Source organism: Nerophis lumbriciformis, linkage group LG07 (genome assembly GCF_033978685.3).
Source record: "Nerophis lumbriciformis linkage group LG07, RoL_Nlum_v2.1, whole genome shotgun sequence".
Classification (NCBI taxonomy): Eukaryota; Metazoa; Chordata; class Actinopteri; order Syngnathiformes; family Syngnathidae; genus Nerophis; species Nerophis lumbriciformis.
In genome coordinates, this window is record NC_084554.2 from 45,052,137 (window position 1) to 45,073,980 (window position 21,844).

General features: G+C 41.2%; 1 protein-coding gene across 1 annotated transcript in view; it reads right to left on the reverse strand.

Moving 5' to 3' along the window:
* The window catches only part of flt1 (fms related receptor tyrosine kinase 1), a 109,143-nt gene that overhangs the window by 67,402 nt on the left and 19,897 nt on the right, over positions 1–21,844 (reverse strand). Inside the window, exon 5 of the mRNA XM_072913525.1 lies at positions 19,286–19,410. Coding sequence (XP_072769626.1) covers positions 19,286–19,410 — 125 coding nt within the window. The remainder of the gene's footprint in view (positions 1–19,285; positions 19,411–21,844) is intronic.

Consider the following 21,844-nt stretch of genomic DNA (forward strand, 5'->3'; position numbering starts at 1 on the left):
TAGTAACCTGCCATCCCTAAAAACTGTCTCACCTCTTTTTTTGTCTTGGGTCTTAGGAGTCGGACAGGCCGCAATTGCTGCCGTCTTGTCTACTTGCGGACGCACCTGCCCTCCTCCCAAGTGGTACTGCAGATACTGTACCTCCCTCCGGCCAACCGCGCACTACGTCGGGTTGGCGGTAAGCCCTGCCTGCCTCAGGGACTCGAGCACCGCCCCCACCCTCTGCACATGCTCCGCCCAGCTGCCACTCTGGACATCATATGCAGCGTGGGGACGCAGCACCCGGTTCATGAAGCGCTGGAACGTGGCGGGCGCACCAAACAAGCTGAACGGAAGTGTCACAAATTGGTACAAACCTTCCAGAGTGGAGAACGCCGTTTTTTCCTTGGACTCTGGAGACAAGGGAATCTGCCAGTAGCCTTTAGTTAAATCCAGTGTCGTGAAAAAAACGAGCAGTGCCCAGCCGATCTAGGAGCTCATCGACCCGGGGCATTGGGTAGGCATCAAATCATGACACATCATATACCTTTCTGTAATCCACACAGAACCGTACAGACCCATCTTTCTTACCCACCAGAACTATGGGGCTGCACCAAGCACTATGTGATTCTTCTATTACCCCCAACTCCAGCATAGATTTAAATTCCTCCCAAACCACTTTGCGTTTGTGTTCAGGTAGCCGATAGGGCCTGGACCGCACCGCCACGCCCGGGCTGGTTTCTATGTGATGCTGAATGAGGTTTGTGCGGCCTGGCAGGGGGGAGAACATCAGCAAAACGCCACTGCAACGTGGCGACATCTGCTCTCTGGGACGGTGTGAGCTAGTCATCACAGAGGAGAGGGTGGAACGGGGAACCTCCGAACCCAGCTCCTCGCTCTACTCTATCGCCGTCACCAGAGAAACAGGCTACGCCTCCCTCCATAATTTAAGAAGGTTGAGGTGGTAGATTTGTGTCGCCCCGCCCCGCCCTCGCGCCACCTCATAATCAACATCCCCCACTCGTCGTGTGACCACGAAGGGCCCTTGCCACTTGGCAAGTAATTTGGAGCTGGAAGTTGGAAGCAACACAAGCACTTTATCTCCCGGAGAAAATTGTCTCAGTTGCATTCCTCTGTTGACGTTCCTGGGCCTGCAGCAGATTTTCACGTGATAAGTGACCTAGTATGTTGAGTTTTGCTCTCAGGTCCAGGACGTATTGAATTTAATTTTTACTGGGGCTCGGACCTTCCTCCCAGCTTTCCTTAACTAGGTCTAGAATCCAGCGCGGCTTCCTGCCGAACAATAACTCAAAGGGGGAAAACCTCGTGGAGGCCTGGGGAACCTCCTGCACTGCAAATAATAGAGGATCTAACCATTTATCCCAATTAGGCTTATCTTCGTGCACGAATTCACGGATCATGGATTTCAGGGTCTTATTCAGCCGCTCCACCAGCCCGTCGGTCTGCGGATGGTAAACACTGGTCCGAATAGACTTGATACCCAATAATCCGTACAGCTCTTTCACCGTATGTGACATAAATGAAGTGCCCTGGTCAGTCAGACTCTCTTTCGGGATTACGACTCGGGAGGTGACCTGAAACAGCACCTGCGCCACACTCTTTGCATAGATGGACCACAGCGGCACTGCTTCAGGATATCGAGTTGCATAATCCACCAGAACTAACGCAAAACGATATCCCCAGGTACTCGGGAGAAATGATCCGACGAGGTCCATGCCAATTCGTTCAAACGGGACCTCTATGAGTAGTATTGGGCGCAAAGGCGCTCTGGGGGTGGCCGCTGGATTGACTAGCTGGCAGGCCGGGCAGGCCGCACATCAGCGGCGCACGTCTGCCCGGATGCCTGGCCAATAGAATCGGACCATTACCCGGTTTAGTGTTTTATCGTACCCCATATGTCCGGCCATGGGGTTATAATGAGCCGCCTGGAAAATAATTTCCCGACGGCTTTTTGGCACCAACAACTGGGTGATTTCCATTCCTGTCTGAGCGTCACGACTCACTCTGATCTGTCCCTGATCAATGCCAGTGGGTTGAGCGCCGTCATCCTCGGTGTCAGGGAAGTTGGGCGCCAGATGTGACAGTTCCTTTCCCGTGGGTTCCCCTGACATCGACAGCCTTGCACTGGAGGACAGGTAGTCTTGGTTTGAACCATTTTTAATATGCTCACACACGCCGCGGCAGCACTCAGCTTCCCGACTTTTCAGTCTCTGCTTCCTGCTGTCCATCTGTCTTCGTTTAACAATCTTTAATATTCTCACACACGCCGCGGCAGCACTCAGCTTCCCGACTTTTCAGTCTCTGCTTCCTGCTGTCCGTCTGTCTTGCTGCTCCGCTCTCCAGCGTGTGTCCCAGCTAGTGTTCCATGGCTCCGACAGCTACTGATAAGAATGACAGGTGATTAGATGCTCAGCCACAGCTGGGGCAATCCAATCACCTGCCAGCAGTGCTTCGAAGCCGATCCCCCACACACCCCACTCCGCAGCAGGTGCGCAAACTGACAAAGAGGGGTCAGCGGATGCTGAAACGCATAGTGCAAAGAGGTCGCCGACTTTCTGCACAGTCAGTTTCTACAGAGCTCCACACTTCATGTGACCTTCCAATTAGCCCACGTAGAGTACGCAGAGAGCTTCATGGAATGGGTCTCCATGGCTGAGCAACTGCACCAGTGCACAAAGCAAGGTCCATAAAGACATGGATGACAGAGTCTGGTGTGGATGAACTTGACTGGCCTGCACAGAGTCCTGACCTGAACGCGATAGAACACCTTTGGGATGAATTAGAACAGAGACTGAGAGCCAGGCCTTCGCGACCAATATCAGTGTGTGACCTCACCAATGCGCTTTTGGAAAAAAGGTCAAAAATCCCTATAAACACACTCCGCAACCTTGTGGACAGCCTTCCCAAAAGTGTTGAAGCTGTAATCTGCAAAAGGTGGACCGACATCATATTGAACCCTGTGGGTTAGGAATGGGATGGCACTTCAAGTTCATATGTGAGTAAGGCAGGTGGCCAAATACTTTTGGCAATATAGTTTATTTTCAAATGCAATATGTGAGAGTGAATATTTTGGGGCCGCGTAAAAAAAAAAGAAGATGATTAAAAAAAGATTGTTCTGGTATGAGTTCAGGTTTGAGGCTAAATTTATGAGAGGAAACTTGAAGGCTCTGATGGTTGAATGCAGGCGGGGTTGCTTTTGTAATCTTCTTGGCTGCTTGGCTTCTTGTGTAAACTTGTTGTGAGGAAATGTTTACCAGCGTCGCTGTCACACTGGAGGTCCCACACCCTCTCCCAAGGGAACAGGTAGACCCCCACCTCCACCTCCTGCCCCTCCCAGAGTGAGAGGACCCTTCCAGTCTCCGCTTCGGTTTCCTCTTCATCCTCTGAAAGCCATTCAAGTCTCCTCTGAGGTGCCCTGTGCGGCCCTCTTACCTAACCCAGCCTGCCAAGATGGAGGAGGAGGAGGAGCTGAGGCGCTTGAGGAGGACGCCAGGATGTGTCGGACGTGTCTCCAGTCCATCTCCTTGCATCCTGTTACTACAGGAAGAAGGCATTTTTAGGTCCTCTTGGTCACTTTCACAGCCTGTGCCAGGCGGCACGGCCTCGTGGGCGTTGTTGTCCGAGCGTTCTGAAGCCTTCCAGGAAAAAAACACTCCACAGAACGGCCAGTGGACTGAATGGATGAAGGAAGGATGAGGGCTATTTTTAGAGACGTTCCCTTTGTGGTTGGAAGCTTTTTCAGAGGAGGACAAATAATGTCCTGCTAAAACATCATTAGATGTCTTTAAATGTCATATTGCCCGCACTTAGCCAGTACTCGGAAGTGCTGTGCTGTTTTTAGGCATCAACTACAAAAAGGCTAGTCAAAGATCATCTATGTGAAAAGAATGCTCCGCTATCCTGGGATTCTGCTGCGAATGTGTTATTTGCTGTCCTTAAGAAAATTGTGAAAAAATGTGTCAAAGATTGTCTCTATGACAATAGTGTTTTGATGTTTCCAAAAAACACTAAGTAATCAAAGATGATTGCAACAAACTACTGCAAAAACAGTAGTTCAAGATCATCTAAATGACAGAAGAGCTCTGCTGTTTTTAGAGAATTGGTGAAAAAAATGTTTGTCAAAGATTGTCTAGATGACAAGAATGTTTGCTGTTTTTAAGAACCTACTGCAAATACCGTAGTCAAAGATCCTCTACATGACAAGAGAGTGTTGCTGATTTTGGGAATCGGCTGCAAGAATGCTGGTCAAAGATCCTCTATATCAATCAAAGTTTATTTATATAGCCCTTAATCACAAGTGTCTCAAAGGGCTGCACAAGCCACAACGACATCCGGCTCAGATCCCACATCAGGGCATTAAAAAACTCAACCTTATATGACAAGAGTGCTTTGCTGTTTTTAGGGATCTTTCGCAAAAATTGTAGTCTAATATAATTTATACAACAAGCACAGTGCTGTTTTTAGGAATCTGGTCAAAGATCCTCTATATTAAAAAAACGGTATTGCGGTTTTACAGCAAAAATGCTAGCCAAAGATCCTGCTCTGCTACTTTTAGGGATTCGCCGCAACCAAAGATCATTTATACAACGCGTGCAATGCTGTTTTTAGGAATCTAAAACGCTGGTCATAGATCCTGTACAGTGTATGAAAATGATGCTTTGCTGTTTTTAGAGATCTACAGCAAAAATGCTAGTCAAAGATCCTCTATACCAGGGGTCCCCAAACTACGGCCCGCGGGCCGGATCCGGCCCCCAAGCATCCAAAATTCGGCCCACAGGAAGTCCCAAGTAAAAAAAAAATAAAAAATTTTTAATTTTTATTTTATTTATTTATTTTAATCTTTCCTTTCTAATCCATTTTCTACCGCCTGTTACTCTTGGTGTCTCCTAGCCGCTCAGGCAAATCATATGATCTAAAAATTAATTTTCCCATCGATAACATGACAATGTTAAATGTTGATGAACATCAATGTTAATTGATGTTAAATGACAAAACGGGTTATAAAGATTATATATATATATATATATATATATATATATATATATATATATATATATATATACATACACATAGCCTGGCCCCCGGCCAAATTTTTTAAACCCAATGCGGCCCCCGAGTCAAAAAGTTTGGGTACCCCTACTCTATACGAAACTAATGCGCTGTTGTTTTAGGGATCAACTACAAAAATGCTAGTCAAAGATCATCTATATGACAGAATTGCTGTGCTGTTTTTAAGAACATGTGAAAACATGTAAGCCAAAAATTGTCTACATGACAAGAGTGTTTTGCTAATATTAGGAACTTACTGCAAATACAGTACTTATTATTTCCTCAAATTGTTTTTCATCCTTCCTGGATTAAAAACTATTACAAAAAAAAAAATCATATTTACTTATCACACAAATAAAAGTCCCAATAGCATCACTCATCAGTCCAAAAGCCTTTTTCGGAAGCAAATGTCTTCCATCATCTGATTGGTTTAAATGGCTTAAAAGTTAGGGGCTGTGGGGATTTTTTTAATACCACATATTTATTAAAAATGGTAGAAAACAAATGTATTCCCAAGATTATGTAACAATAAAAGTATCAAAATAAAATAGCATATACAGTTGCCCCTTTCCCGCACTTTGCCATACTGTGCCTTTTCCGGAAGTCACTTTTTTCTGACCTGGGATTGTTTTTAGTCTGTATTGGATTCAAAACTAATATAAAAAAAAGGAAATACAAGTACTTGAAAAAAAGTTCCAGTGATGTCACTAACAGTCTACAACAGGGGTCGCCAAACATTTTACTCCAAGTACCAAAGTGAAAATGTGCCAATAAGTCCAGGGGACCAAATAGCGCTTTTTACCATGCAACAGCAACACAAGTGAGGAATTCAGCTTCATACCGTCCATATATAAATATGAGGTAGTAGAGAGTGTCACACAGACTGTGTGCCTAATTCAGTTTACATGCAACTCTGCAACTAATATGGACATTTTTAACCTCAAAACATTCAAAAAAGGTCATTTCCAGGTAATTACCAGCTCTTCCTAGAAATTTCCTCTGATGACTTTCAAACTTTACCCGGACAGATTGGACGTATGGATGATGCTACATTTCGAAGCGTTAAGTTTTCATAATAGGACGTGGATGAAGCATGATGATCCTTTTCCATAGAGCGTCAAGAAGTCCCAACTTTTCCGTAGAGTAAAAATTCCTAAATTCAAACTACCGTATTTTTTAGACTATAAGGCGCACTTAAAATCCTTAAAGTTTCTCAAAAATCCACAGTGTGCATTATAACGAGTCTAATGTACGGAATTATTTTGGTTGTGCTTACCAACCTCGAAGCTATTTTATTTGGTGCATGGTGTAATGATAAGTGTAACCAGTAGATGGCAGTCACACATAAAGAAATACGTGTAGACTGCAATATGACGCCAGTGAACAACACCAAAACTTTAAATGTTCCATTGAGAATATAGAACATTACACACGGCGCTCAAAAAGCTATGAAGCCGCACCGCTTGATGGATTGTCGGTGCGTTACGGCTAGAGTAGTCAGACATACTCTTCAACATACTAGTATTATTATGGTGTGTGTAAGGACAGCAAACTGGCACATATTAGCAGACATTTCATCGGGCGTTTTGTTTTGCAATTTTATGCAAAACTAACTTTTCTTAAATGGTAAATGGGTTATACTTGTATAACGCTTTTCTACCTTCAAGGTACTCAAAGCGCTTTGACACTATTTCCACATTCACCCATTCACACACACATTCACACACTGATGGTGGGAGCTGCCATGCAAGGCCCTAACCACGACACATCAGGAGCAAGGGTGAAGTGTCTTGCTCAAAGACACAACAGACGTGACGAGATTGGTAGAAGGTGGGGATTGAACCAGGAACCCTCAAGTTACTGGCACGGCCGCTCTTCCAACTGCACCACGCCGTCCCTTTCTGGGATCTGCTGATGTGTATTTGGGATCTGCATAAGTCCTGAAAATTTGCGCGTTTCCGCCTTTGTAGTCTGTGACGACACCGTAGTCGATAAGCTTCTTCTTTTTCTCTATCTTCTTGTTATGGGACGTTCATCATCCGCTGTTGCCATTTATAATATAAAGTAGTGTAAAGTTCTTACTTATATCTGTCAGTAAACTCCCCATGAAAGCACTAAAACATACCGGTGTAGTGAGTTTACATTATTCACCCAAGGAACTTTAGTTATTATAGCGTTCCAGTTGAACGTTTTTTTTACAACAAAGATGATGGGGAGAAGACGCTGTCGAAGGTGAGCCACGTAAATAAGACCGCCCCCAAAACGGCGCATCCTGACGCGACGGTCAGAAAGCGACTTAAAGATGGTCTGTAAAACATTATCTATGCAACATTTTGACCAAAGAACCACCATTACATGTTATGTAGACCACAAGGAAGTGTTTTACATTTAAAAAAAAAAATCCTAATATGACCCCTTTAATGCGCCTTATAATTCGGTGCGCCTTTTGTATGAAAATAGACCTGAATAGACCCGCTCAGTGGCAGCTCAGTCACCACAATTTTACCATAAAATTTACAGTGTTTTATATCAAATTACTGCAAATTGAAAAACTGCACCACTGGTGTTTTTACGTCAAAATTCTGCGGACTGAGCAATTATTTTTTTTACAGTGCACTGCTATAAACCTTTTTGTCATAAAATCTACGTTTCCTGTTTTTACAGTGCATTACTGTGATTGGAAAAATGATTGATGATTTTCCGGTACATTTCTGATGACTGAGTAAAATCTACAGACGCTTTTACAGTGTAGCCTTGTGGACATGCCATCAATGAGGTCAGTATGAATATCTATCACATGTGCTAGCCATCCTTTGAAAATAATTAGGGTTGCCAAATGATTCATTTTTTAATCATATTAATCATATTTTGGAGTTTGGATTAATCATGATTGTTGACATGTGATTACTCACTTGCATATATAAAAAATTGCTTTATAAAAGACCCCATTATTTGTACACAAATGCTATTTTATATTCAGAAAGTCATCGAGGGACGTTTTTTTACCGTTTTACATGAATGCATGTCTTTTTTTTTGCACAAAACTTGAGTTTTATCTAAAGTTCTTTCAGGATGTATTTTGGATATAATAATTAGTTTTATCTGAAGTTCTTTCAGACTTTTTGAATCTAATATTTAGTTTGATCTCAAGTTCTTTCAGGATGTATTTTGGAGTAAAACCTGCCAGAGAGCACACAAGTCAGAGTCTCTCCACTCATGTTTATACTGACGTATGCATTGATCTGATCACTGACCGTATAGCGGTTAAGGCAAAATAGTTTGTACGCTCCAAAAAAATTGCATCATACATCTAAGAGTGTACATGCAATGTACAATGCAATATTTTTTTGTGAACAATCACATGAGTTAACTTGTTAATTTTGATAGCCCTAAAAATAATATAATACAATAATATTCTGTGTGTTGTCTTTCTTCATTCTTCTATTGTAGTAGTGTAGGGATTCCAGCATGAGTCAACAATTCCATGCCTTTTTAATGCTATTATTGATGTTGATGGAAATTATTATTGCGTGAATGCCACAAGATTGCTAACGTTAGCATGCTAACATTTGTAGCTCTTTGCAACCGTTTACCCCAAAATCGATTAATTTGGTATGTGACACTTGCTAACTTTTTTAGCTCATTTTGCAACCGTTTACCTCAGAGTCGGATAACTCGGTGTGTGACACGTGCTAACTGTTAGCATGCTAGCATGTTTACATTAGCATGCAAACTTTTTAGCGCATTTTGCAACCATTTATCCCAGACTCATATAATTTGGTATGTGAAACATGCTAAGTTTGCGAGAATGCTAACATTATGCTGATGTTAGCATTTCAGTTTGACTCGAGTGTGCCGGCAGCTTGTCAGCGATGGCATTCACATGCAATGCCGGTACAGATTATATTTATTATTAAAGATTACATTAAATTAAAAAAAATATTGACGTAAAAAAACAAAACATAATATACTAATGTGTGTATAGACACTTTAACTTAAGTAAAATAAATAAATACAAAATAATTTTAAAAACAATTAAAGACTAGAAATTGCTACATATTTTTGGCAGAGTAAATAAAACTCCTCGGCTTTAAAAAAATGTCTAAAATCTTTTGGCTTGAGCGAAGTGTTGAGTTTGAGAAGTGTTACTTCTTCTTAGAATGAGCGTTTACAAGTACAGTAGTAGTTTTAGCAGCATAACAACATTTTAAATGTCCTTCTTGAAGCTAAATTGGCAAATGTAATGTGCTACTATTGAATATTAGACTAAATAAGCAAAATGGAACACATCCTTTATTATCCCATTCGATGTCTGTTTTTGTCAAAATTAAGGTCGCTTTATCTCAAATACACACAAACACACATTTCTTGTTACATAATATACAGTATATATTTATTTGAACTTAAAAAAGACTGTAATGTCTATTTTAAGGGTGTCTCGATTTTGGTATTGATATCAGCAAAATGGGATGATATCAGCTTGCATGTCAAATGTCCTATATTAGCAGTCCTGTAGCGTGTTTACTTGTGCAAAGTTAATATCTAAATGTCCTCCGATAAGAACACAATTTATTTTTATTTTAGTCAAGTCATTTACAAAAAGTGCTAGGTTATAGACTATGAGGAGCTAGCAACTACACAACAGCTAAGAACACAGTAGCACACAAGCTAGAAATAGGTAATAATCATTGAACAATAAAACAGCACATTTTTCAATACAAACAAGAATCAAATAATTACAGTTGCATATTACTTACACATACAAAGTCGGCAAGGCAGTATTAGAAAGTATCCAGTAACAAACGTGTCTGCATCATTCAACTTACTACATAAATGATAAATGATAAATGGATTATACTTGTATAGCGCTTTTCTACCTTCAAGGTACTCAAAGCGCTTTGACAGTATTTCCACATTCACCCATTCACACACTGATGGCGGGAGCTGCCATGCAAGGCGCTAACCAAGCAGCCATCAGGCGCAAGGGGTGAAGTGACTTGCTCAAGGACACAACGGACGTGACTAGGATGGTAGAAGGTGGGGATTGAACCCCAGTAACCAGCAACCCTCCGATTGCTGGCACGGCCACTCTACCAACTTCGCCACGCCGTCCCTACATCATTAATTCAACTTCTCAGTGGCCTAGTGGTTAGAGTGTCTGCCCTGAGATCGGTAGGTTGTGAGTTCAAACCCCGGCCGAGTCATACCAAAGACTATAAAAATGGGACCCATTACCTCCCTGCTTGGCACTCAGCATCAAGAGTTGGAATTGGGGGGTTAAATCACCAAAAATGATTCCTGGGCGCGGCCACTGCTGCTGCCCACTGCTCCCCTCACCTCCCAGGGGGTGAACAAGGGGATGGGTCAAATGCAGAGGACAAATTTCACCACACCTAGTGTGTGTGTGTGACAATCATTGGTACTTTAACTTTAACTTCATGAATTATTGTGACCACTAAGTGTTGCCAAAAAAACCAAATACCACCCCACTTTAACTTAAAAACGGTTAATAATAAAAAGGTTAGTGTTTTTTTTAACTAATCGTTCTTCTCTCTTTGACTCATTTCAGTTGATCAAACCTTTTCTCACATTTCACACAACTAAATAATAAAAGTATGTACGTTTCCTGCTGATATCGTATCGGATAAAAATACTGGTATCGGCCAATACTCAGGGCTCCAACGTCAGTATTGTATCGAATATGAAAAGGGTGTAACGGGACTACTCCTTTTTTTTTAACTAATCCTGGTAAGCAAACCCCAGCAGACACTAGACATTGATATATAACGTTGATTATACATACAACGTAGCTAAATAATTGTATTTATAAATTGAGACAACGTTGATGTCCAACATTGGATCCACGTTGTTGGTTGGGAAATGACCACATTTCAACCTTGACGTTGAATAAACGTCGTCAAAAAGCATGTTGTTTCAACGTTATGTTTGAGTTGCTCAACGTCAGGACCTAATTCAATAAGTTCTCAACATTGTTTTAATCTCTTGTGCGTGCTGGGCAGTTGCATTCAAAATGAAGCAACATATTTTGAAGCCTGATATCTGCCTAATCTTGCAAAAGCAAAGCCAAACATAGCAATGACGATACAAGTTTGGGTTTTCCTGCTTATTGCACAGCTTGTCTCACACACACACACACACACACACACACACACACGCACACACACACACACACACACACACACACACACACACACTGGTTATCATTTGGAATGGGCACCAAGTTTTTGATCATCACTTGTGAGGACCACCCTTTCTACAGGTTGTGGAGGCATAAAAAAATGAGGTAAAATGCATACTTGCCAACCCTCCCGCTTTTCCTGGGAGACTCCCGAATTTCAGTGCCCCTCCCGAAAATCTCCCAGGGCAACCATTCTCCCGAATTTCTCCCGATTTCCACCCGGACAACAATATTGGGGGCGTGCCTTAAAGACTGCCTTTAACGTCCTCTCTCACCTGAAACCTTCACCCCTTAACAACCGCATGCTGTCCAGGCGTCCGCTTTTCCTCAATATAAACAGCGTGCCGGCACAGTCACATAATAATGTAGCGTTGGAGGGGTTTAACAATGATCTTTACTCGGAGATGTCAAGAAATGCTGACACGTTGTATGATCTATTAACTGGTTTAATGATAACGCAAGGCATACTTGATCAACAGCCATACAGTTCACACTGACGGTGGCCGTCTAAACAACTTTAACACTGTTACTAATATGCGCCACACTGTGAACCCACACCAAACAAGAATGACAAACACATTTCAGGAGAACATCCGCACCGTAACACAACATAAACACAACAGAACAAATACCCAGAATCCCTTGCAGCACTAACTCTTCCGGGACGCTACAATAACATCTACGGCTTTTGGAGCTCAGTGCACAACTGCACACACAACAAGAAGGAGACGAAGCAGAAGAACGAAGAAGAGGCATGGCGACGGCGAGTAAGAAGAAGAAATACGTTTGCAAGTTCCAAAATGATTGGAAAAAAGAATTTCATTTCATCCAGAAAAGCTCGAAGGGGAAGGGGTATGCTGCCTGCACCTTAACACCCCCCCCCCCATCCTCCCCTCCCCCATCTCCCGAATTCGGAGGTCTCAAGGTTGGTAAGTATGAAAATGGCCACTGCCCAGTTAGCTCATACACGTCTTTAAATCTCTGGATTGATGAAGTAATGTGCTGATCATTCTTACTGGGGACCTTGGGGAAAAAAGAGTTAATGTGGTTCATGGGGATCAAATTTGTACATGACTACTGAGGACCATTTAAAAAAAAAAAAAAGTTCAAATTAAATATGACATGATACTCAGAATACAGCAGTACAGCTGTCCTCTCATAGGAAGTTTCACCACTTAAATGTTCAACTACCATATATAGAAGGATGGAAAATTCTGAATGTGAATCATAGCAGCGAGTGCAGTACCAGCTACAGCCCGATGAGGGGGCTGCTGTGCAAATGTCTCACACTAAAACTAACCAGTAAACATGTTTTATGGGCCAAAGCTTAAAAATCACTTAGGCATCTTCAGAATGGATCGGACTATCTATTGGTATCATTACAGTGGATGTCAGGTGTAGATCCACCCATGGCGTTTGTTTACATTGTGATGCCGGTGAGCTATTTAAAAAGGTTTCCCTTTAGGGAACCTGTTTTTTTGTCCCCATACCATCAGAGGTCCCCTAAAGGGGACTGTGTAAACAGAGCGATGTCCCCATTAAGTAAGCATTGCCAGAACACATACACACACACACACACACACTCACACACACACACACACACACACACACACACACACACACCAGCAGTAGCGAGGACCTAATGGCCGCCGTGAGACAATGGCGTGCACTTTGGGGCCAACAGTGGCTACTTGGGCTTCCTCCCTGCACAGCAGCCAGCTGTTTAAAGCATCAGAGGGAGGAGGGGGAAGTTGGCAGCCGGGGGCCAGCACACTACGAGGCTGTGAGGGAAGTCATGATGGCTGGGCGCCAACGGGGCGCTACACCGACCCGAGGTGGTGTATGCCGCGAAAGAAAGAAAGCGACTAGTGGATGGGGAAAAGGCTCGTTAGTAAAATCTGTTCTTGTCATTTTTCAACCTTTTCTCTGCTGCTGACACGTTGAAGTGCAAAGTGGCACAAGTGTGAGTAGCAGGTGTGCCAAGTACGGTTGGCCGTATCAATCTAAGTATCAATTAAGTATCTTTTCTGTCAGTGCAAACATCTCTATCGCTCCATTGCTCACTCAGGCACACTTGGCTCCGCCCCCTCTCTTAGGGCACTTTATTGTTCACACATACTCTTGTCTACAGGGATGGGTATCCAGGGGCGCCGAAAAGGGGGGGATTCTAGGGGCCCATGATGGAGGGGGGCCCAGAGAGGCCCCTAATGATGATGAAATTATAATACAGAAAAAATAATGACACTGTGTTGGGGGCCCTGTAAAGATTCTTTTCATGGGGCCCAAAATCCCTAGCGGCGCCCCTGTGGGTAACGATCACATTTGAACCGAAACGCAGTGTTCTGAAAATTACTTTTAGAAAATAATTTATTATAGTTACTCTACCAAAAACATGAATTACTAACGGAATTACTCTTAAATAAAAGTAATTAATTACTAGGGAAAGTAATTAATACGTTACTTAAAAAAAACTTCAAATATCTGGCACATGCAGTTGATAAACGTTTCATATAGAGCAGTGGTCTCCAACCACCGGGCCACGGCCCGGTACCGGTCCGTGGATCGATTGGTACCGGGCCGCACAAGAAATTAAAAAAAATAAAAATAATTATTTATTTAATTATTTATTTTTTAATTAAATCATTCTGTTATCAATATTTCTGGTTCCTACATTATATATCAATATAGATCAATACAGTCTGCAGGGATACAGTCCGTACGCACACATGATTGTATTTCTTTATGACAAACCCCCGCCCCCCCAGCCCCCCCAAAAAATAAAACACTGTACTTTTATGGATGTAGTATCTTCTTGTCAACAAACGGTGTATTGTTTGGATGGCAAGTTTGTCACTTCATTCATTGATCTGTTGTTCATAAATCCCATTGTGTGCGTATGTTGTTGTGTCACAGTGTGATGGTGCCTCTTCCTATTTGATATCAAGTTAATTTAAGTGCGGTGCTGCTTGTTGCTTTCACCAGTAAAAAGATATTTCCTACATTGAACTTGCTGCGCTTATCATGCTGTCTTGTTGTTGACATAAAACCACATCAAAAGTAGCGTGCCACATTACATCAAGATAGCGCTAACGGTGTTGGGACAGACCTAAAAGTAATTAATCAGATTACGCATTATTAGTAAAAATAACGCCATTATTACGAACACTGCCGATACGGTACCTACGAATTAAAGGCACTAATTTTCGGTACTTTTGTGTCTGTTAATAAATGTAAATTGTTTGATGATAACATGTTACTTTTAATTTAACATTAAAACATGAGCTGATAATGAGAACCGTGCGGTCCAGTTGTTATACAGTCAAACCTGTGTTAGCGGCCACCTGTCTATGGCGCACACTTGCCAATAGCGGCCACAAAAATCCCCCCCGCAGAAAAAAGTAGTGTCATATACCGTGTCCATAGCGGCCACCTGTTTAACGCGGCCAAGGGCCACTCATTTTGCATCCCAAAACAGTTTTTTTTAACTCTGTATAGCGGCCACCGATATCAAAATATGCCATACCACGGTCTGTAAAATTGGTGATATGAAAAAAATAAGAACATTTGCCAGCAATTCATGTTTGTGCTTTCTGTGCTGTAATTAATGTGTGTCACCATGAATTAGGGGATGTGGCCAAGGACAGATAGCAAGTTTCTTTTTTGTGTGTGATGTAGGGTTGTACGGTAGACCGGTACTAATAAAGTACCGCGGTACTAATGAATTCAAAACAGTACTATACTGCCTTTGAAAAACACTGGTACCGTTTTTCACCCGCATGCTGCCATGCGGCGATGACGTAAGACGGAGGAGCATGTTTAGTGTGTCGGCGCACACACACTCACAGAGCACACAAGCAGAAACAGCGAGTAGAGGAAAAATGGCAAATAAAGACAATTCTACTGATTAATAAAGAAGGTGCGCGAAGTGCAATATGAAGGTATTTGGGCTTCAAAACTATCGATCAAGGCGACGCTATAAACGCTGCTTTAAAACATGCCTCGTCAAATGTGGCACGATTAAAGTATTACCACTTTTGCTCCAAACTTGGCTGAACAATTAAGTAACAAGCAGTCAGATCGAGAGATAATAAAGTTAACCAGCTCCCCTGCTATGCACATATAGATACGTAGACACGCACACAGCTGCTTGGCTTGATGCCAATTATTAGCGCAGTCCAAACCGCCCACGTAACGTAAACTAATGCAAGTAAAATTACTGAATTTAGTAACCATTTGCTACAATTTGTGTTTTATCTTTAACAATGTGTGTTTTACCTGTGTGCAGTACTTTTAGCTATAGTATAGTTTTTACTATTTACTAATGATTTTATTTGTCTTAAAGCAAATGCATAGCATAGTGGCAACCATAAATCATAAAGCATAATGTCAATAAATGATATTCTAACCTAATCCTGGATTATGGCAGGCAATATGTCACATGTAAAATTGTTCTTTGAGTGCAATAAGAACCACATGTTTAACATAACATATTTTTGGTTAAAATGAAGCCAAAAATATATTTTTGGAGGTTCACCTTTATTTTGAAAAATATCGGAAAGTATCCAAATCCGGTACCAGTACCAAAATATTGAGCACTGTTCTGCTGTTGTTTTTGTTGCTACATTGCTGTTTTTTCATGGCCGGGAATGTAAATGTATTTGTTTATTTTTGGTGTAATTAATGTTAGAATTGTGCGTGGTGTATCTAGTGTCACATACAATTGTTGTTAGTGATTTTATTGCTGATGTTCAAATTTAACATACACACGTACATGTGTACATAATTGTTTAAAGGTCAACATGTACACAAATTCAGAATGGTAGCCAACCTGCGTATAGTGGAAACCTGTCTATAGCGGTCATTTTATTTCCCTTTAGTGGTCCCTATAGACCAGGGGTCTCAAACTCAATTTACCTGGGGGCCACTGGATGCAGAAAGTGGGTGAGGCTGGGCCGCAAGAAAAGATTTCTTAAAAAAAAATCTAACATGCACTTTTTAATGAATTCACCTTCTTTGAATGGCTTTCCCGCCCTAGCAACCATCTCACTCACCATGTAGCTAGCTTTGACTGCTGCATCGCTCTTTTCGCTTGTTTTCTTGACGAAATCTTGTTGCCTCAGTAGACTGGTTTTAAAATTTGCAACCCGGTTCACTCTCTCATCTCCCTGGTATTTTGCATACTCCTCAGCATGTCTAGTTGTATAATGACGTTTCAAATTGTATTCCTTGTGCACCGCAACTTTCTCTGTATCAACTGCAGAAAAGAGCTATAAGGATTATTCATAAAGTAGATTACTTAGAACACACTAACATATTATTTATTAATTCTGGTTTATTGAAATTACAGGAGCTAGTAAAGTTACAGACATTATGTGTCATGTTTAAGGCTAAAAGTAAAACATTACCAGCAAATTTACAAAAAATGTTTGTCATCACTTCTCGCCATGGAGTTTACAGTTACGGTAGCACAATTAGCCCCGAACGGGCTAACATCACGACTAACGTGTTACACGTCTGATTCGCCCAGCGACTCTCTGTCAGAGTATCAGCGCTGGGGTCCAGTGCACCACAGTTTTGTATTGTCGCTCGGTCCTTAGACGGAGTGCTTTGGAAGCTACCGGACCGCTCGTCTTCCCCGCCCGGACTGTTTACAACGGGGGCGGGAGCGAGCAGGCGGGCGAGCGAGGTAGGCAGGGAGGGAGGGAGGAAGAGCGTGTGCGGGTGTCGTGGAAAAGCGGCAAAATGTTTCTCTGCTTGCATCACGCAAGTGACGTCAATGCACACTTGCCAACCGTGAGACCTCTGAATTCGTGAGATGGGGGGGGGGGGGGGGGGGGGGTGTTGAGGTGTGTGTTGGGGGATTGAGGTGGGCGGGGTTGGGAGGAGGCGGGGTTGGAGATAGCGGGGGTGTTTTTGTAGCCCAGAAGAGTTAGGGCTGCAAAGGATTCTGGGTATTTGTTCTGTTGTGTTTAGGTGCGGATGTTCTCCCGAAATGTGTTTGTCATTCTTGTTTGGTGTGGGTTCACAGTGTGGCGCATATTTGTAACAGTGTTAAAAAATAAATAAAATAAAATATGACCACCCTCAGTGTGACATGTATGGCTGTTCCTCAAGTATGTCTTGCAATTACTTGCTTGTGTCTGCAGATGTCTCTTACATCATGTGTCTGGGCCGGCACGCTGTTAGTATGGAGATAAAGATGATACGGTGACAGTTTCTAGAGGACACTAAAAGCAGTGCCATCACGGCAGGCCCTTGATATTGTCGAGAGCCATATACCACAGCGTGATTGGTAGATTCCTTCAGCAGAGCTGAAGGAATCTACCAATCACACTGTCAAGCGCCATTCATTTAAAACTCGCGGGCCGCACTAACATTAAACTTCATATTAAGGTAGGGGCCGCAAAATAATGTTTAATAATGCGGCCCATGGGCCGCATGTTTGAGACCCCTGCTATAGACAGCTTGTGCAATGCATTAGATGGCAGTACTATGGTATGTTGTCTAGCTTTTTCCATTAAACTGAATGTGTTATGTTGCGCCCTACAAAGTGTTTGTACTGTAAGAATTGTGCTTATTACACATCAGCTGTTAATTGTAACATGCATCTTAGTTGTAGCTTTGATAAGCAAATTTGGAGGTGTTGAACTCGCCATGTAAAAAAAAATCGCAAAAAGTAGCCTGTCTATGGTAAATCCAATGTAAATTAGCATCGAGCTAGCGCATTTTGGAAGAGTTGGAGCCTTACTTATTAGCGTTTGAGTGTTTTCTACCAAGCATACTTGCTTTGCCAGTGTGAAAACTGCAACATTACTTCGAGGGAGTTTGGCTGAGTCCGCCCTGAGTGCTGCTTGTGAGATTGATTACGTGAGCAGGTGTTTATTTAGTCTGCAACCGTAAGTGACGTCGCGTGCAACAAAAGTATCGAAATATGGCGCCATTTGATTTACCTGGTAGTACCGACAGAATTCGGTCGTGCCTATAAAAGTACCGAAATCAGTTCTATCTGCCTGCAATGGAGGTGATTTATGTTGGTCTGTTGACATTTTTGTAATCATGTTACATTTTCTTATTTAGCATTAGTGACTTTTTTCTTAAATAATTGTGTGTAATCAAAAAGAGAGTTATTATTAACATTATTAATTTATAGTAATACATTGTTTTGCATAGTTGCATTTAATCACATTTTATTTGGATATAATCTTTGTACTGTATTATCATAATAAACTAACTCAAAGGTAATTCCCTAAAAGCTTCAATAATTATGACATTTCAAGTCAGAATATCGGCGATACTAGCCCTGTGTTCACTTGGTATCAGATCGGTACCAAATTCTCAGCTCTAGTGCCAAAGAAAAAGTGTCATTGGACAGCAGGCTTTAGCAAAATTAATAAAAGAAAGGAGGATTTAAATTCAATTCTAAGAATTAGAATTGAGCTTGCAAACAGGAAATAGAACTACATTTCAAAATATATAGAAGTAGAATTGCAGAATCATGCTTTGTAGTATATTCCGATCATGAGTTTTATTACTCACGTACACATATATTATTATGTTTCTTACAGTCAGACAAGATGTTGTACCTCGTGTACACATTACATTTTAACTGCAGTAAATGTTTTTCATTGCTATTTCAGAATTAAAGCATCTTCTATAAAACATAATTTGATGTATTGTAACTTTGCAAATGAAGGAACGAGGTGGAAAAATGTGTACATTTGGAAGAAATTTGAGTTTACTTTTAGTGTTTTGAGTATTTTTCAAAACCTTTGTTGAACGTGACGTTATTTCTCTAAATTGCAATGACTTGAATTCCACTTCCTGCAATTCTGATTCAACATCCTGCGGGTTGGAGAATTGAAATAAAGAATTGGGAATTTCGCACCAGCCTGCTGGACACACAAACATTGTGTAGATTTGTGCAACGACCAGAAACCAGGATGCAGTAATTTAGACAGTATGTGGTATCCATGCAAGTATATATGGATTATTGTAAATACGTGCATGTTTCCAAGCAGTTGTTCAGCTTCGCCTCACCTTGATCAGGCTGCTGGTGACGTTGGGGTGGGTGACCCTGCAGGGGACCACCAGCGGCTGCTTCTCCTTCATGTACAACACGTAAGGACTCATCTCCGGATGCTCCACAAATGGCTGCCGGCTGTCTGAAACCCAAACACCGGCGCTCAGGGACCAATCATGTACAACCAATCACAATTAGTAATTATGCTTGTTGGCCCGAGAAATTTGTCTAATATACGTTCAATGATGGCTAACGTTAGTAGCTAAAATGAGCTAAATCGCTATCATTTGTGTGTGTGTTAAGTACAGCAAGACTGTTTGAATATGTGGATTAACTTACTTTTTTAAATAATTCAATATTATAAACAAAACAAACACTATATTTTAATAATTAACACAAAACAGAATAAATATAGTTTTATAGATTTAAAAACATATAATTATTATATAATAAAAGTGAGCAGAGACAATTTTGTGACAATAATTACAGTAAATGACAAAAAATGACAAAGAATCTAAATTAATATACACATTTACAATATTCCAAATGTGTGGATTCACTTTTTTTGTAATTAAATTTGACAATAAATAAACACTATATTTGTATGACCAACACTAAAACTGACACAAAAAATGTGTTTATTGGGACAAAATATTTTTTTTAAACAATAGTATACGAGTGGAAACATTTAGTTTTAATAATGATAGTAAATATGAGAAAAAATAAGCCCTTTATCAAAAATAATAATCAATGTTGTAATTGTATGTTGTTTTTTTTAATAATTAAATACAACAAAAAATAAGAAAACATTTAAATCTTAAGGCATTCAGTCAATCGCAACTAGACTGTTTGGTTCGTCTTGGAAGACGTTTTGCCTCTCTCTCATTTAAAAACTAACTTAGGGTCAGCTTTGTGGTATAAGTTACAGTGTATTATTGTACCATTAATTATTTATTAATGGTACAATTAAACATTATACTACCGCTTGTTTCCCCTCGGGGTGATGGACGACTGGCAGCGCTTCATAGCAGCAGTCACCCTCCAGGACCCCAACTCCCCGCCCCTCTGTTGCGAGTTGTCGTGATTAAATGTAACGTGTTTATGTGTGCATTTCATGGAGGTTTTTTTCCACTTGTATTTTTTTACTCATCTTCTTCCCCAGTGTTTTACCTTTTTCTTATCTTTTACGGGGCGCCTTTGGCGACCCATCAGCGTTCCTGTTCTGTAACCCTGTACACTGTTTGTTTGTCTAATCTTGAACGAGTTTGTGCTGAAAACATAGTTTTGTTGTACTTGTGCAAGGACAATAAAGTCCTATCCTATTATTATCAGTTATTAGTATCAAAATGTCAGCTTTTTCTCCATTACATTACTTATTTTGCTCTTTTTGTCATGTTTACTGTTGGTTTTTTATACCTATGAGGAAAAGAGGGGAAACTGACGAAAAAAAGAGGAACATTTCTATCAGCACAAAGTGCTGCCACGCAAACCCCAAAAGAAAACGTTGAAAATGAAGATTACATTTCTGTCATGTCTGTGTAATCATGTTTTGTCTTAGTTATGTTTTGTTTAGTTATTGGACTCTTTAGTTTCTGGCTTTTCACTCCCTTGTCTTGTTTCCTTGATTACCCATTAGTTTCACCTGTTCCACGTTTGGACTCATTGTGCACTCTTGTTTGTCACCATAGCAACCCATTAGTTTTCACCTGTCACGTCATGCACCTGTTTCACGTTTTGAGTCACGCACCTGTTTTCGTTAATCATGTCTGTAGTATTTAAGTTAATTGTTTTTCAGTTTGTCTTTCTGGTGACATCCCCGCATTTATGCTTCTGCGCACTCTCCACACCCTTATGACCCTTGCTGCTCTTTTTTCATGCCGGTTCCATGCCAAGTAAGTTTTTGTTTATTAAGTCACAGTTAGTGTTTTGTTTAATTGTTCATAGTTTCTGCCAATGTGCAAGTTCTGTGTTTATAGTCTAGTTTTGTACCTCCACCCCTGTGCGCGCCTTTTGTTTGATCCTTTTTTTGTAGTTATAGTGTTTAAATAAATCATGTATTCCCCTTCACGCCACGTATGGTCCAAATCTTTTGCACCTCGGGAGAACAAACCACGCCATAGTCCAAGTCGTGACAATTTCCTGCAATTGGGTGCATCTCTACACTATAATTTACCTTTAGATTAATTTTCATCTACCAACCTCTTTTTGATGCTTACATGTCCCGCATAATGAATGTACCACACCATTTTTCCTGGATCATTTACAAACATTACTATCATTGAAAATGTCATGTCAAATTGTATAACATGCATGCAAAAGAATGTTTCCCATTTGGCAACTCTATCCTGTAGCCACGCCCCCTCGGGTAATATACTTCCTGTGTTGTGACCTCTGTTTACATCCGTCACGTCAAAATTATACCTTCTCACTGGCTACTAATTAATACTCTACAACTGGTTCGGAACTAAGAGTGTTTGAATAGTACTAATCTAAATATGAGTAGCAGCAAAGTACAAAGCCGTCAACGCAGGTGACAACAAGTAAGCTCGCTAGATGACGCCAACGATGCTAAGGCA